This window comes from Salmo trutta, chromosome 7 (assembly GCF_901001165.1).
Source record: "Salmo trutta chromosome 7, fSalTru1.1, whole genome shotgun sequence".
NCBI lineage: Eukaryota > Metazoa > Chordata > Actinopteri > Salmoniformes > Salmonidae > Salmo > Salmo trutta.
In genome coordinates this window covers 54959739-54976737 of record NC_042963.1, presented here as the reverse complement: position 1 = coordinate 54976737, position 16999 = coordinate 54959739, and the positions used below count along the sequence as shown (strand labels likewise).

Genomic DNA, 16999 nt, shown 5'->3' with positions numbered 1-16999 from the left:
TGGAGGGTACTATGGTGTTGCAGGCTAAGCTGTAGTCAATGAACAGCATTCTTACATAGGTATTCCTCTTGTCCAGATGAGATAGGGCAGTGGGCAGTGCGATGGCAATTGCATCGTCTGTGGATCTATTGGGGCGGTAAGCAAATTGAAGTGGGTCTAGAGTGACAGGTAAGGTGAAGGTGATATGATCCTTAACTAGCCTCTCAAAGCACTTCATGATGACAGAAGTGAGTGCTACGGAGCGATAGTTCTATTATCTTCACTTCCTTGGGTACAGGAACAATGGTGGACATCTTGAAGCAACATACTGGGATAGGAAGAGATCGAATAAATCCGTAAACACTCCAGCCAGACGGTCTGCGCATGCCCTGAGGCCGTCTGGGCGAGCAGCCTTGCGAGGGTTAACAAGCTTACATGTCTTACTCCATTTTTATGGAATGGTCTGCTGATCCATGTGAGAGATGCAGACTAAGTCTCAACCTTTAAGTCTTTACTGGAGACTCTTCATTTGGGTCCTATGATTGAGTGTAGTCTGACCCAGGGATGCGAAGGTGAACGGCAAGGCACTGGAGTGACGAACTGGCCGGCCCCCCTCTCACTGGGATTCTCTGTCTCTGACCCTATTACGGGGGCTTGAGTCACTGGCTTGCTCGAGCTTTCCCATGCCGTCCCTAGAAGGGGTGCAACACGTCGTGTCAGGATTTTTGGATTAGTGAATAGCATTTCTCAAAATAAGACGGAGTTTATGGAAAAACCTACTCGGCAACGAGTAGTCTACATATTACGGTAATGATACTGCGCTCTCTTGTGCGCACCTCCCGTTACGGTACCTGCATACATCCGTCGGATTCTCCACCCTACTGTTTGCAAACCCATAGAGCACAGCTCAAAAGCTGCTGTTCAAATACTAGTGAAAGGAAAACTCTGGATTGTCTTCGCTTTCTATACTGTAAGTAGACACAAACTTCCGTTTATTTCGCATGTTATTTTTATTTATCAATAACTTATCAAGAACAGTCGATTTGCGTAGTGGAATGTATTTTTTTTAATTTTTATTACATTTGAAAGATATGTTAACTTCTTTGGACAAATAACCAATCTTTTAAATTGGTAGATTGAGGGCAAAATGAGTTAATTAATAAGTAACGTCTGGTGGAATGTGTGTTTTGATTGAATTTTAAAAATCACGCATTGGTAAGTTCAACGGCGCGTGCCCATTTGACACTTCTGATTATCCCTTGATGAAACAGTCACCACCAATATTCCCGTTAATAGCTCATATCCCGGTTAAGGTCTTCTTCCGGATAAATTGATCAGCACTTTTGATATCCCACTCACAAGTATCCTTGCAGCTATGAATAAACAGAATTATTCCTAATTTGGCCAGGGACAGCGGAACGAGTTTCTTTGACAGGGGGTTGCGGGGGAAACAAATCCGACATTAGGTAAACTATTAGTAAATTTGTATATAATTAGATACATGCAACAGTTTATCTTCTGTCATTACTTGACGCTCTTTAGAATAATCTACTAAATAAAGCCTTGTTTATCAGAATGTAATACAGCGATGGAATGAACGCATCATCAACTTTGACATCGCTAAAGTTCTCTTTCATTTCTGCCTCACTTGGGGAGCGAAAACGATTACACTGGAAGCTCATCTAGCACGTTTAGTGGCGATAAAACTACGGAGCCCCATTCATCTTCAACGAAGGGAAGCGAAGAGGGCGAGGGAGTTGTACACCGCAGGACTGAAGTTTTGACTCGTACTCCACGACGTCGCGTTGATATTGACCAATCGAAGTTGGCTATAGCTTCCAACCCTTACTGGATTGGCTGGATTGGCTGCTGATATCTACCTGCGTGCCCTCAGGTGAGGGCCAACAAGAGTCCGAGGCTAGCATGGCTATAGCTACCTGCGTGCCCTCAGGTGAGGGCCAACAAGAGTCCGAGGCTAGCATGGCTATAGCTACCTGCGTGCCCTCAGGTGAGGGCCAACAAGAGTCCGAGGCTAGCATGGCTATAGCTACCTGCGTGCCCTCAGGTGAGGGCCAACAAGAGTCCGAGGCTAGCATGACTATATCTACCTGCGTGCCCTCAGGTGAGGGCTAACAAGAGTCCGAGGCTAGCATGACTATATCTACCTGCGTGTCCTCAGGTGAGGGCTAACAAGAGTCCGAGGCTAGCATGGCTATAGCTACCTGCGTGCCCTCAGGTGAGGGCTAACAAGAGTCCGAGGCTAGCATGGCTATATCTACCTGCGTGCCCTCAGGTGAGGGCTAACAAGAGTCCGAGGCTAGCATGACTATATCTACCTGCGTGCCCTCAGGTGAGGGCTAACAAGAGTCCGAGGCTAGCATGGCTATAGCTACCTGCGTGCCCTCAGGTGAGGGCTAACAAGAGTCCGAGGCTAGCATGGCTATATCTACCTGCGTGCCCTCAGGTGAGGGCTAACAAGAGTCCGAGGCTAGCATGACTATATCTACCTGCGTGCCCTCAGGTGAGGGCTAACAAGAGTCCGAGGCTAGCATGGCTATAGCTACCTGCGTGCCCTCAGGTGAGGGCTAACAAGAGTCCGAGGCTAGCATGGCTATATCTACCTGCGTGCCCTCAGGTGAGGGCTAACAAGAGTCCGAGGCTAGCATGGCTGCTGATATCTACCTGCGTGCCCTCAGGTGAGGGCTAACAAGAGTCCGAGGCTAGCATGGCTGCTGATATCTACCTGCGTGCCCTCAGGTGAGGGCTAACAAGAGTCCGAGGCTAGCATGGCTATAGCTACCTGCGTGCCCTCAGGTGAGGGCCAACAAGAGTCCGAGGCTAGCATGACTATATCTACCTGCGTGTCCTCAGGTGAGGGCTAACAAGAGTCCGAGGCTAGCATGGCTATAGCTACCTGCGTGCCCTCAGGTGAGGGCCAACAAGAGTCCGAGGCTAGCATGGCTATAGCTACCTGCGTGCCCTCAGGTGAGGGCCAACAAGAGTCCGAGGCTAGCATGACTATATCTACCTGCGTGTCCTCAGGTGAGGGCTAACAAGAGTCCGAGGCTAGCATGGCTGTGTAAGTGCTGCTTGCATATATCCTCTGTTAGGAACATGGGAGATTTTCCTTGCAAATATTCGAAATTACATCAATTTGTTTACTGGTTGTAAGCAGTGGTGTAAAAATACTTGAAAGTACTACTTCGTTTTTAGGGATATCTGCACTTTACTTAACAATTGTATATTTTGACAACTTTTACTTCACTACATTCCTAAAGGAAATGCTGTACTTTTGACTCCATACATTTTCCCAGACAACCAAAAGTACTCGTTACATTTTGAATGCTTACCAGGACAGGAAAATGGTCAAATCCAAGCGCTTATCAAAAGAACACGTGGTCATCCTCACTGCCTCTGGCCTGGAAGACTCACTGAACACATGCATCTTCTGTAAATAATGTTGGACTGTGCCCTGGCTAGCTATACATTTAAAAAACAAGATAAAAGGCTGCTGTCTGCTTTGCTTTAATATAAGGAATTTAAAATTATTTATACTTTTACTTTTGATACTTAAGTATATTTTAGCAATTCATTTTGATAAGTATATTTAAAAGTCTAAAAGTATTTTACTGGCTGACTCACTTAATTTTCTATTAAAGTATCTATACTTTTACTCAAGGATGACAATTGGGTACTTTTTCCACCTCTGGTTGTGAGGAAATGAAAAGCTGTGAAAACGATTTCACACATTTTATGTGGTTGAAAGTGAAATGTGGTCAACTGTAGCTGAAAAAAGGGCACGTTTACACAAGGTCCACCAGCGCACATTAACATTTTCTCAAAATGAAAGAAAAAAAATTCTCCACTCTCTTGTTCCTGAGACAAAATTAACATTTACTCTATAATTTTACTACAAGAAACACTTACTTCTGCAGGAATAAATATTATAGGCTACATGTCAGGCCTACAGTCTTGTGTCCACACTTTTTAGTTAGAATCACTTTTTGCAGTTAAGTTGGACTACTATGTGAAACTGAGCCTGGCAGACCCTACCCTACTAACACCGACTTTGCTGATAGCTACTTTATTGAGGAATAATGTACTTTTTACTACGACTGAGATCTGTGGTTGTCCCACCTCGCTATCTTAAGATGAATGCGCTGACTGTAAAGTCGTTCTGGATAAAAGCTTCCGCTAAAATGTAAAAACAAAAGTAAATAGAATAAGATGTTTACATGCCACGGTATCCTGTCTAATATCGATTTACATATATTTGGCATCTTTTTTTCTGGATTCTCTAACCCGGGATACAAGCTTTATTTGAGTTATTGTAAACGGGATATTATGTCTATATGCGTCACCTCAAAAACAGAGTCCTTGAGTATCCCAAATAACAGGATATTGGCATGCATGTAGACGTGGTCATTGTAACAGCTGTTTGCACCATGGTATGAGTCAAACTCTGCAGGCTAGGTGGCCTAATAAACCTCTGTGTAGCACTGGAAAGAAAAAAAAAAAAAAAAAACGTTCCTTTTTTACAAGTCAGAATGTTAAATAAAATGACCTTTGAACTTACTCTACCGATTTGACATACGCCATTGGAAAACAGTGGATGACACGGCGCAATGATTTAAAAAAAGCGATGTATTGCAGCACCCAAAGAAAATAACTTATTTTTATACAGGACAAAACATGGGTACAAGGTACGCGTTTTAAATAATGGACTGATAGATTCAGTGTAGTCGGAGGTATACTCCGCCAAAACTCATTCCCACTCCACTCCATTGAGATGTGATGTACACATTGTGGAGTTGAGAATTTTCAGCTGAATGACTGTAGTCTACCTGCTTGCAGCATGTGTCCTGCTTCCGACGCTACATCCGTAATGGGCAGACATGTCTGATTAGAGAATCGCTGTTTGCATCACCGAGCAGTGAGCAAAAAAAAACATTTAAATCCAGTCTTTAGATGCCCCCCCCTCCACAAATCAAAATCTAATATGGATGCCAATGTTTTAGGTTGGCACGCACACCTGGGGTATATACATTTTGCTGATTTCTTTTGCAAAACCGTTTACTTCCGAACGCTGTTGAGTTACGTTTTTTTGATCTTTAAACATAAGTTGTAGTTAAGTCGTGTCTCTCAACAACAGTCTGGAAGAAGTTTTTTAAGGAACCCCACAGACTTCACTCCGCTGAATCAGAAGTTTGGCGGTTTGTACGAAACACTTCGCAGACTATTCACATTGGACTGGCACTGCATGGACACCTGAACCATACCATTTAAAATTAACTACAACTTCTGTTTTTTTTTTGTTTTTTTTTAAGAACTCAACAGATTTTACGCCACGTTGAAGAGTATTTTGGAGTAAATGGTTCATGTTGCAAAATGTTTTACAACAGATTAAACATTTTGCAACAATCGTTGTAATGAATACACCCATCTGGTTCACACCTGTCAGTTGTTAGCTAATGAGTGCCTCAAAACAGGCAGGTGCTGCCGTGAAAACGGGAAGTAAATTACACGTATGCATGCAAAGCTAGACCAAAAAAATTGGCATCCATATTAGGTTATGATTTGGTGGAGGGGGTTAATGTTAATTGGATTTAATAGATTTTTTGTTCATTGCTCGGCGACGCAAATGGCGACTCGCCAGTCAGAACCATGAGGCTGAGAAAATGTTTCAGTATTTTTATTTCCTGTAATTCAAAAAATTAAATAATTCAAGGCTTATGACGTGTTCAAATACTGCCCCCCCCCCCCCCCCCCCAAAAAAAAAGTCCTAGGGTGTTGTCACCCAATGAGTCCCACTGTATCGCTGGTGTGTTTTGGACTTCTAACCCATTTTTAAGATTGTGTGTTTGAGTCATTGGTCCGTGTGATTAACGGGGGCTGAGCTAGAACTGTGTTTGAGACTAGGGTGGATTCCGAAGGGCCCGGGGCTGAGTCTTTTATACGAAAACGTCTGAATGGTTTGAGCTACAAACTACGATGAGCCATCTGTGAAAATCTGAGACTGTTTTGCTCTACGATGCTACACAAATGCCATTAGAAGGTAAGGGTTTCTTCTACATAGAAGATCATAGTAAATCCCAGGTCATAGTGTCTATAATACTGTAAGGGGTTCTTCTACATAGACTATAGTAAATCCCAGGACATAGTGTCTATGATACTGTAAGGGGTTATTCTACATAGAAGACCATAGTAAATCCCAGGACATAGTGTCTATAATACTGTAATTAGCTCACCTAGTTGCTGTTACAAACTCCAAACGCCACACAGTCGTCACTGACTAGTTGGATATTAATTTCCCACTGAGCAAACCATTTCTGGGCTTATAGCATATCAGGGTTTTGCTTTGGCAGACCTTAGTTTTTTTATATTTTTTATTTTTGTTGTACATTTGTCAGTAAAACTCATGAATGCAACAGTTTTATGTCCAATAGTTTTGTGTTCTACTTGTAGCCCTGGTTGTCCTTTAAAGAACATGGTAAAACACTTCATTGTGATGCTCAATATAAAGGCTGGACATGCAGATAAATGAAAAGATGATTTTTTTGGGGGGGGGGGGCTGGGATCTCGGTACTGTTAGGGTTAATGTGTTAGCGTAGCCTAGCCTACAGAACATCTCTCTGCTTGTTGTTTTCTGTCATTCCTCTTCGTGCTTCAACAAGATCTGTCAATGTGTGAACTGAAGATGACCAACTATACTTTAAAAGGAGGGGGAAAAACCCCCCACCTTTTTCACAGATAAGGGAAATGTAATGCCTTTTCAGTACAAAATCTTTATAGAAAGAAGCTGTTTTTTAAAGTGCTTTCAAAAGAGCTGAAAATTACCTTTCCCTTTGACAAATGGAAGGATATAATAGAGGGGCTTGAGGCGGGTAGAGGGGCTTGAGGCGGGTAGAGGGGCTTGAGGCGGGTAGAGGGGCTTGAGGCGGGGCCAATAACAGTATTGCTTCAGGCTCTTTCATGGCAGAATGGTATAAAATGTGCCTGGCATAATGTTATATTCACTCTTGCAGAAGGAGGAAGAGAACAAGGACTGTGTGTGGGTGTCCAATGCATGTCAGAGACTGTGTGTGTGTGTCCCTGTATGCACAGTTTTGTGAGCTTGAAGTCAGAATTATTTTTAAGAAAATCTGGATAGACACCATGCCAGGGAAAGCTGCCTCTTTCCTGTGTGTGTGCGTGAGAAGATCACCCCCCCTACTTCTTGAAGCAGCCTTCTAGTTTTGACCTGCTCTGTAAAGACCGTACTATTTGGGTGTGTTTAGATGGGTATCCTCCTCTCTCTCTCCCTCTCTCTCTCCCCTAACGTGAGCATTAGATCACGCCCTAGTATCTATAGGTCTGTGGATACACAACAACTGGTGTTTTTAAATACAAATTTAACTGATATGTAGAGAGACATGTGACTTGGTTCTGTAGCGATATGTTGGCAAATTCGTGTAGGGCAGGCATATTATACGCAGACGTGGTACTGAAACTATCGCTGCAGCCATCTGTATACAGTAGATGCGATGCCTGGCAAGAGAAGTTGTTGAAAGTGGAGTCTTTCTTTGTTCCTACCGTGTGTGTGTGTGTGGTTTGTATAAAAGCCGACGGGCTACATAAATGTCAGCTGACTGAACGCAGGGATTGTGTTGCGAGCCAAACAGTAGTCTCCTGTTTTCCTGCTCTGAGGGAAACTAACACCCTCCTTGACCTTTCTTCACCCATGACAACAGTTCGATCACTGTGAACGTTGGACATGTAAACTAATGCTAAGTCAAGGGGCTGGTTCGTGGTTCCGGAGACCTATTAAGATATTTTCCCGAAAGGGACACAAATTAATTTAATATAAGCCAATTCTTGGACTAATAAAGTACTTTCAACTGAGAATCTTTGTGTCTGGAAAACAGGCCTGATGTGTTTCATGATTGGTCGATGTTGGAGCAAATCACATCTCAGCTTCTACGTCAGGGATGTCAAAATCATTCCACAGAAGACCGAGTGTCTGCAGGTTTTAGTTTTTTTTCCTTTCAATTAAGACCTAGACAACCAGGTGAAGAGTTCCTTTAGTGATCTTAATTCATCAATCAAGTACGAAAACCCGCAGACACTCGGTCCTCTGTGGAACGAGTTTGACACGTGGTCTTCATGCTCTTTCCGTGACAGGACTGACCAGGTGAAAAGCTATGATCCCTTATTGATGTCACTTGTTAATTCCACTTCAATCAGTGTAGATGAGGTGTTAAATGAGGTTAAAGAAGGATTTAAAAAAAAAAAAAAAATTTAATCCTTAAGACCATTTAGACATGGGTTGTGTATGTGTGCCATTCAAATCACAAAACATTGAGAATCTCATATACATATATCGTATCGACACCTAAATATCGTTGATAATATCCTAACGTCTCTGGCAATTTCCAGTAGTGATGCACTGATATGACATTTTTGGTCGATACCGATATCTGATATTTTCCTTGCCAAAAAACGATACTGATATTTAACATTTTACTGGCTTTTATTTTTTTTTAATATTTTTTTTAAGCATTCTAGTACAGTTAAATAGTTAGACCACTGCATCCATGTGTGTGTGTTAAGGCACTGCATCTCAGTGCAAGAGGCGTCACTACAGTCCCTGGTTCGAATCCAGGCTGTGTCACATCCGGCTGTGATTGGGAGCCCCATAGGGCTGTGCGCAATTGGCCCAGCGTCATACGGGCCGTCATTGTAAATAAGAATTTGTTCTTATTAAATGACTTGCCTAGTTAAATAAAGGTCACATCACACACACCACACTGACCAAAAAGTTATTTTGTTGGCATTTACGTATGTCCCCATTACCAATAAAACATAATCAAAACCTATTTCTTTCACTTACTTGCTGTGCTGTATGACTGACTGCACGTCACATAATTTAAAGCGTTCATAATTTTTTTTACATAGTGTAATCAATGTGTAATAACTATCACTTGAATTTCATATGTCACAACGATTCATTGATACCTATGCTATGATGCTGGTAAAGTTGTCTGCGCACCTACAGTGCTGGTCGTAAAAAAATAAAAGCTAGCTAGATGATGGATGCAAACAATGTTCTACCCCAAAAACATAGCAAAACGACAATCTAGGTGTCATCTAAAATAACCTTAATTTATAAAGTAGGACCCATCTATGTGAAGCTAGCCACAATAGTGGACTTTGCGATTAGCCTTCAAAATAAAAGTATGGCATAATTCTACTATTTGTATTCATTTGCATCACTGCCAATGACATACTTTTATTTTGAAGACAAACCGTAAATTCCACTATTGTGGCTAGCTTCACAACTGTCCGGTCAAGCCTCACTAGCCAGATGAAGCTAGCTGGCTGCTTATAATGTTAGCTTTGGGCAACAGGTTTAAGTAGCTGGCTAGCTATTTATTTTCATGAACTGAAGTTAAATTTCAATAGGCAAACAACAAATGGCAACCTAGCTAATACTTACTCACAAGGATTCCTAAATCATTGCTATGAATAATGAAAATGACTTCAGTTTCTACTGTTCATTGTTTTCAGGCTGTTTGTATTTGTGCTAGGTACCAAGCTAATGCTAGCTCACCTAGAAGTTGTGGTCGAACAAATTATGCTTTATTACCAACGCGGTATTGTACACATCATTCGTGGCCAGTGTTTGCTTTTTTTTGTACAGCTTTGACAGTGCTACTATCTTTTTGACACGCAAAGACCCAAACGGCGTTCCATAGTATGTATGTCGTGAAGCTACTAGCAGTGATGCTATTACTGTGTAACTCCGGTAGGGCAACATCTGAACAATAGCGCACTTGGTAGTGTGTACCGGTGTTCGACCAGTCGGTGAAAGCCAACATCCCCCACGACAGAGAACGGTTGATTGTAGGGCAATGAATTCCATTATCTTGGCTTTAATGGATTTCACCTTTGAGTTGTCTCGCTGAAATTTTGTTACTCTTTCAAATGACTGCTCGACTTGCTGACTGCTCGATCTACACAGCAGACATTGTGGGCTAGGTTAGGAATGCTGTGTTGCATGTGTAGCGCAACATTTTACGTGGCGTCATTACGTCACGTACCTACGTTTTGTATATAGGCATGCACTGTAGCTTTGACATCGCTTTTTAACATCGGTGTTAAAGTAGACATTGGGCCGATACCACTGTTGGCATTTTTAGCTAATATCAGCCGATTTCTGATATGTTAACCGATATATCGTGCATCCCTAATTTCCAGCCCTAGCTGCCTAACTGTACTATTTAATTTCTAATTAACCCTACCACCAAATCGTCCTTCCGGAATAAGGAACGTCACTATGGATGATCGTCCATCTTGTTAGATTGTTCTTTCTTCCTTTTCACGGCTACCATGGAGCTAATGATTCATCATTGAGATTGTTGATATGACGTAGTTGAGCTGGTTTGGGCCGCGGAGCTCTGATGGTTATTACAGTGTCTTTCGTTAGCTGTTTTTAAAGGGATACTGCGAGATTCTTTCTACTTACAGAGTCAGATGAACTCATGGATACCATTTTCATGTCTCTGCATGCAGTATGATGGACGTTGGGTATGTTTGCGAGCCAATGCTAACTAGCATTAGCGCAATGAGGAAGTCTACAGGTACGGTAGCATACGCTATATCCACGATATTGAGTGAGTTGTCAAATTTTGTCACCTACGCCGAATACAACCGGTGTAGACCTTACAGTGAAATGCTTACTTACAAGCCCTTAACCAACAATGCAGTTTTAAGAAATCGAGTTAAAAAAAATATTGTATATATAGAGTACCAGTCAAAAGTTTCGGACACACCTACTCATTCCAGGGTTTTTCTTTTCTTTTTTACTATTTTCTACATTGTAGAATAACAGTGAAGACATCAACTATGGGAAGAAAAAAACCCACATGGAATCATGTAGTAACCAAAAAAAGTGTTAATCTAAATGTATTTTTATATTTTGACATTCTTAAAATAGCCACCTTTTGCCTTTATGACAGCTTTGCACACTCTTGGCATTCTCTCAACCAGCTTCATGAGGTAGTCACCTGGAATGCATTTCAATTAACAGGTGTGCCTTAAGTTGATTTGTGGAATTTCTTTCATTAATGCGTTTGAGCGAATCAGTTGTTTTGACAAGGTAGGAGTGGTATACAGAAGATACCAAGTCCATATTATGGCAAGAACAGTTCAAATAAGCAAAGAGAAATGACAGTCAATCATTACTTTAAGACATGAAGGTCAGTCAATCTGGAAAATTACAAGAACTTTGAAAGTTTCTTCAAGCGCTGTCGCCAAAACCATCAAGTGCTGTGATAAAACTGGCTCTCATGAGCACCGCCACAGGAAAGGAAGACCCAGAGTTACCTCTGCTGCAGAGGATACGTTCATTAGAGTTACCATCCTCAGATTGCAGCCCAATTAAATGCTTCACAGAGTTCAAGTAACAGACACATCTCAACATCAACTGTTCAGAGGAGACTGCGTGAATCAGGCCTTCATGGTCGAATGGCTGCAAAGAAACCACTACTAAAGAACACCAATAAGAAGAAGAGACTGGGCCAAGAAACATAAGCAATGGATATTAGATCGGTGGAAATCTGTCCTTTTGGTCTAATGATTCCAAATCTGAGATTTTTGGTTCCGACCTCCGTGTCTTTGTGAGACGTAGAGTAGGAACAGATGCTCTCTGCATGTGTGGTTCCCATTGTGAAGAATGGAGGTGTGATGGTGCTTTGCTGGTGACACTCAGTGATGTATTTAGAATTCAAGGCACACTTAACCAGCATGGCAACACAAGCATTCTGCAGGGATGCATCATCTCGTCTGGTTTGTGCTATCATTTGTTTTTCAACAGGACAATGACCCAACACATCTCTAGGCTTTGTAAGGGCTATTTGACCAAGGAGAGTGATGGCCATTGACAAATGTCCTCCATCTCACATTGCTGCTGCAAATATTAAATGGGCATTTTTGGGATTTATACATGAATGATATGTACCCTTTTTTTGATTCTTGAAGAATATAACTTAAAACTAAATGCCTCATGAGCTGAGGTCAACTGTCACACTCCATCAGAACCCAAAATATCATATAAGCTTGTTTAACTCCAATGTTTGTAAACAAAGTAAATTTAAACAAACACTATATAGCCTCAATATTAAAACTATACTTTTGATATCATGGATGATCAGTCCTTGCATCCATAGCTCTGTGTCTATGATTGTGGTTACATTTCTCCAGCCCCGTTCCTCAGCTTTTTTTTACCAAAACAGTGACCGGGAGAATGCTTTATTGTTTAAACTACCGATTTACAGCTTTAAATCCTTAGATCTTTGAGGAACAGAGGGTATCCTGAAGGTGGAATGTTCTTGGAATGGGAACCAGCCAATGAGGCGCTTGTCAACATGATTATCATCATAATGGGGCGGCAGCGTAGCCTAGTGGTTAGAGCGTTGGACTAGTAACCGAAAGGTCGTAAGTTCGAATCCCCGAGCTGATATGTCGTTCTGCCCCCTGAACAAGGCAGTTAACTTACTGTTCATAGGCCGTCATTGAAAATAAGAATTTGTTCTAAACTAACTTGCCTAGTTAAATAAAGGTAAAAACAATGTTGTAGATTCCAATAGGGTCAGAGGTCACCACATGTGATATATATATAATATTGCTCAGTGACTACGATACATTTTCTGCAACAGTGAGTCTGATTTTTAAATGGTTGGATATAGAAGATAGGCTTATCTCAGTGTTGTTTCGGCGTTTGTCCCCGGGGGGGGGTTCCTTTGATGGTGTGGAGCTGCAGAGATGTTTTTATATTCCTGTAAATGGTTGGGTGTCGAGTAGATGGAAGCATCTGGCAGTGGTAGCCTATGGTCGACATTCACTTGGTCTTTCTGTAGTTTTGGCTTCATTCAAAGTGACTTACGTCTTATTTTTAGTTTGTAATCCCTGTGGAAATGAAACCCATAACCTTTTTGTTCTAGCGCTTACAAAGGAAGCCACACAGGACGACTGGTTGTGGTTGGCATCTCTCACTGTTAAAATGCACAGTGGAAAGGAAGTACAGGACTGCAGATGTTTGCGATTCAGATCGGCCTCGAGTTGGCTATGATGGGCTACTGATGGAGGGAGCCACTTAGCTCTCAGTCCCAGAGGCACACGGATAGATAAAAAAACAAAACAATAATAATAATATATATTTTTTTTTATTTCACAAGGAAGGCCAGTTAAGTTCTCATTTACAACTGCGATCTGGCCAATATAAAGCAAAGCAGTGCGACAAAAAACAACACAGAGTTACACAGTCAATAACACAATAGAAAAATCTATATTCAGTGTGTGCAAATGGAGTAAGGCAATAAATCGGCCATAGTAGCGAAGTAATTACAATTTAGCAAATTAACACTGGAGTGATAGATGTGCAGATGATGATGTGCAAGTAGAAATACTGGTGTGGGAAAGAGCAAAAAAAGTAAATTAAAAACAATATGGGGATGAGGTAGGTAGATTGGATGGGTTATTTACAGATGGGCTGTGTACAGCTGCAGCGATCGGTGAGCTGCTCAGACAGCTGATGTTTAAATTTAGTGAGGGAGATATGTCTCCAACTTCAGTGATTATTGCAGTTCGTTCCAGTCATTGGCAGCAGAGAACTGGAAGGAAAGACGACCAAAGAGGTGTTGGCTTTGGGGGTGACCAGTGAGATATACCTGCTGGAGCGCGTGCTACGGGTGGGTGTTGTTATGGTGACCAGGGAGCTGAGATAAGGGGGGACTTTACCTAGCAGAGACTTGTAGATGACCTGGAGCCAGTGGGTTTGGCGACGAGTATGAAGCGAGGGCCAGCCAACGAGAACGTGCAGGTCGGTGGGTAGTATATGGGGCTTTGGTGACAAAACGGATGGCACTGTGATAGACTGCATCCAATTTGCTGAGTAGAGTATTGGAAGCTATTTTGTAAATGACATCGCCGAAATCGAGGATCGGTAGGATAGTCAGTTTTACCGGGGTATGTTTGGCAGCGTGAGTGAAGGATGCTTTGTTGCGAAATAGGATGTGGATTTTAGGTTTAATTTTGGATTGTAGATGCTTAATGTGAGTCTGTAAGGAGAGTTTAGTCTAGCCAGACACCTAGGTATTTGTAGTTGTCCACATATTCTAAGGCAGAACCGTCAGATGCACATGTCTATACTGTAAACGTTGCATTCGGAAAGTATTCAGACTCCTTCCTCCTTTTTAAACAATTTAATCAATTTAAGAATAAGTCTGTAACGGAACAAAAAGTGGAAAAAGTGAAGGGGTCTGAATACTTTCTGAATGCACTGTACCCCCCCCACACACACACACACACACACACACACACACTATTTTTAAATATGTTTTCCCCTAACCCTACCACCCTTCCCCTAATTCGAGTAAGCTAATGGAGAACAATAAGCAGGTTTCTAGTTCCAGCTCATGCATACTATATACATTTTATGGACACAGTATATTTTACATTTAGTTATTTTTTGTTTTGTTTTTAGTCCCACCCTACAGCTACCCTAAACCACTCCCATCTATCTCAGAACACCATCTAGTTTTGATTTTGATTAGCCATGTATTTTTCTACAGTGCTGTGATGTTTCACAAGTTCTGAACCTTTCTATTCGAAAAGCAATACTGCTGTTTTTTTTTTTTTTTTCACGCTCAACAGTTTCCTGTTTTGTATCAGGAATGATCCACCATCCAAAGGACATCCAGCCAACTTCACACAACTGTACTGCAGTGATAGCTGAGATGGTTGAGATTGAGTGTCTGGCCTCTGTTGCGTTGTTGCTGGTCTGCCAACAGTAGCATTGCCGTCCCAGAGGCTCAGACATCACTGCACGCTGGCCTTGACAGCACAAGCAGCTGTCCAAGTTCCAGATGCCCAGATGCACGCTTTCCTGGGCTCGATGCACGCTTTCCTGGGCTCGATGCACGCTTTCCTGGGCACCCGCGGCGCAGACCAAGCAGATGGTGGCCCAGTTAACAAAATTTGAGCCTCCACTGACCATGGCTATCCGTCGCCAAGCTTTCTGTTGCCTTTCTATGTCATCTACACAGTTCTCCGTCACTGGGATGGTTTCCATCATATGGATTCTTTGTAATGAAAATAAATAGGACAGGAATTGGTCAGACTTGCAGTTTTAATACAAAATGATCCACTTTCTATTGCCCTATAAAATCTGTTTTTATTTTTAGAATAATTCCATTTAGTTTTCCGAATTCTGTTTTCATGTTTTTTTTTGTATTCAGGTTTCATAATTCTCCCAGTTTTTCTGCTCTCTCATCCACTTTTTTTCTTAATAGGGAACAACAACAAAATTGGATGTTTATAAGTCCACAACAATGCTTAAAGTACATCAGGAGACCATATTCGAGGTATGGGGGGAAAAATAATAATTAATTCAAATGTACACCTAGCAATAGGCTGTTTAGTGGTGTTTTTGTAAGGCACGTGATGGTAGAGTTTACAAAACAAAATACCCTGGATTGATGCATTATGCCAAGTATGCATAGGCTACTTGTAGATAACATTTAGTTGAGAAGGTGTTGGAAGCCTTTCTGTCAACCAGAAGAAGGTTGTCGTTAGCATCATTTCTAACGGCTACACAAAGAGGCATATATAACCACACCCCACATGCACAAACGGGGAAATCATATGCCGTTGCCTCTTCTGAAAGTTTGTGTCGAGGCACAGAACTGGGGAAGAGTATCAAAAAATGTCTGCAGCATTGAAGGTCCCCAAGAACGCTGGCCTCCCATCATTCTTAAAATGGAGGACGTTTGGAGCCACCAAGACTTAGAGCTGGCCGCTCGCCAAACTGAGCGGCCAAAACGGAGAAGGTCCTTGGTCAGGGAGGTGACCAAGAACCTGATGGTCACTTTGACCGAGCTCCAGACTTCTTCTGTGGAGATTGTTCCAGAAGGACAACCTTCTCCCATCTCTGCAGTACTCCACCAATGAGGCCTTTTGTAGTAGTGACCAGACGGAAGCCACTCCTCAGTAAAAAGCACATGACAGCCTGCTTTGAGTTTGACAAAAGGCATCTTAAGGACTCTCAGACCATGAGAAACAAAATTCTCTGGTATGATGAAACCAAGACTGAGCTCTTTGGCCTCAATGCCAAGCTTCATGTCTGGAGGAAATCAGGCACTATCCGTATGGTGAAGCAAGGTGGTGGCAGCATCATGCTGTGGGGATGTTTTTCAGTTGCAGGGACTGGGAGGCTAGTCAGGATTGAGGGAAAGATGAACGGGGCAAAGTACAGAGAAATCCTTGATGAAAACCTGCTCCAGAGCGCTCAGGATCTCAGACTGGGGCGAAGGTTAACCTTCCAGCAGGACAACGACCCTAAGCACACAGCCAAGACAATGTAGGAGTGGCTTCGGGACAAGTCTCTGATTGTTCTTGAGTGGCCCAGCCAGAGCCCTGACTTGAACCAGATCGAAACATCTCTAGAGAGACCTGAAAATAGCTGTGCAGCAACGCTCCCCATCCAACCTGACAGAGCTTAATAGGATCTGCAGAGAAGAATGGGAGAAATGTGTGTGCCAAGCTTGTAGCGTCATACCCAAGAAGACTCGGCTGTAATTGCTGCCGAAGATGCTTCGACAAAGTACTGAGTAAAGGGTCTGAATACTTATGTAAATGTGATTTTATTTTTTTTATAAATTAGCAAAAATGTCCACCTTTTGTTGCTTTGTCATTATGGGGTATTGTGTGTAGATTGAAGAGGGGGGGACAATTGAACCCATTTTAGAATAAGTCTAACTTAACAATGTGGAAAAAGTGAAGGGGTCTGAGTACTTACCGAATGCACTGTACATCTGTAAGGTCCCTCAGTCAAGTATTGAATTACAAGCACAGGTTCAATGAAAGCCTCAAAGGGCTGTGATTGGTAGATGGGTAACCATAACAGATCAGACTGAATATCGCTTTAAGCCTGGTCAAGTTAATATTTATGCTGTGGATTATGTATTAAACTACCCAAACACAT

The 16999-nt window shown here is 42.2% G+C and overlaps 1 protein-coding gene across 2 annotated transcripts in view; it reads left to right on the top strand.

The window, feature by feature from the left end:
• The first annotated feature begins 828 nt into the window (after positions 1-828).
• LOC115197703 (tumor protein p53-inducible protein 11) overlaps positions 829-16999 on the top strand; it is a 96903-nt gene continuing 80732 nt past the window's right edge. Inside the window, exon 1 of one of the 2 annotated variants that reach the window (XM_029759476.1) lies at positions 829-949. Coding sequence is in view for 1 of the 2 variants with exons in the window: in XM_029759477.1 (XP_029615337.1) it covers positions 6022-6034 (13 nt within the window). In the remaining variant the exon portion in view is untranslated. Of the gene's footprint in view, positions 950-5801; positions 6035-16999 lie in introns of those variants that run through there. The other variant, XM_029759477.1, reaches the window with a different exon arrangement.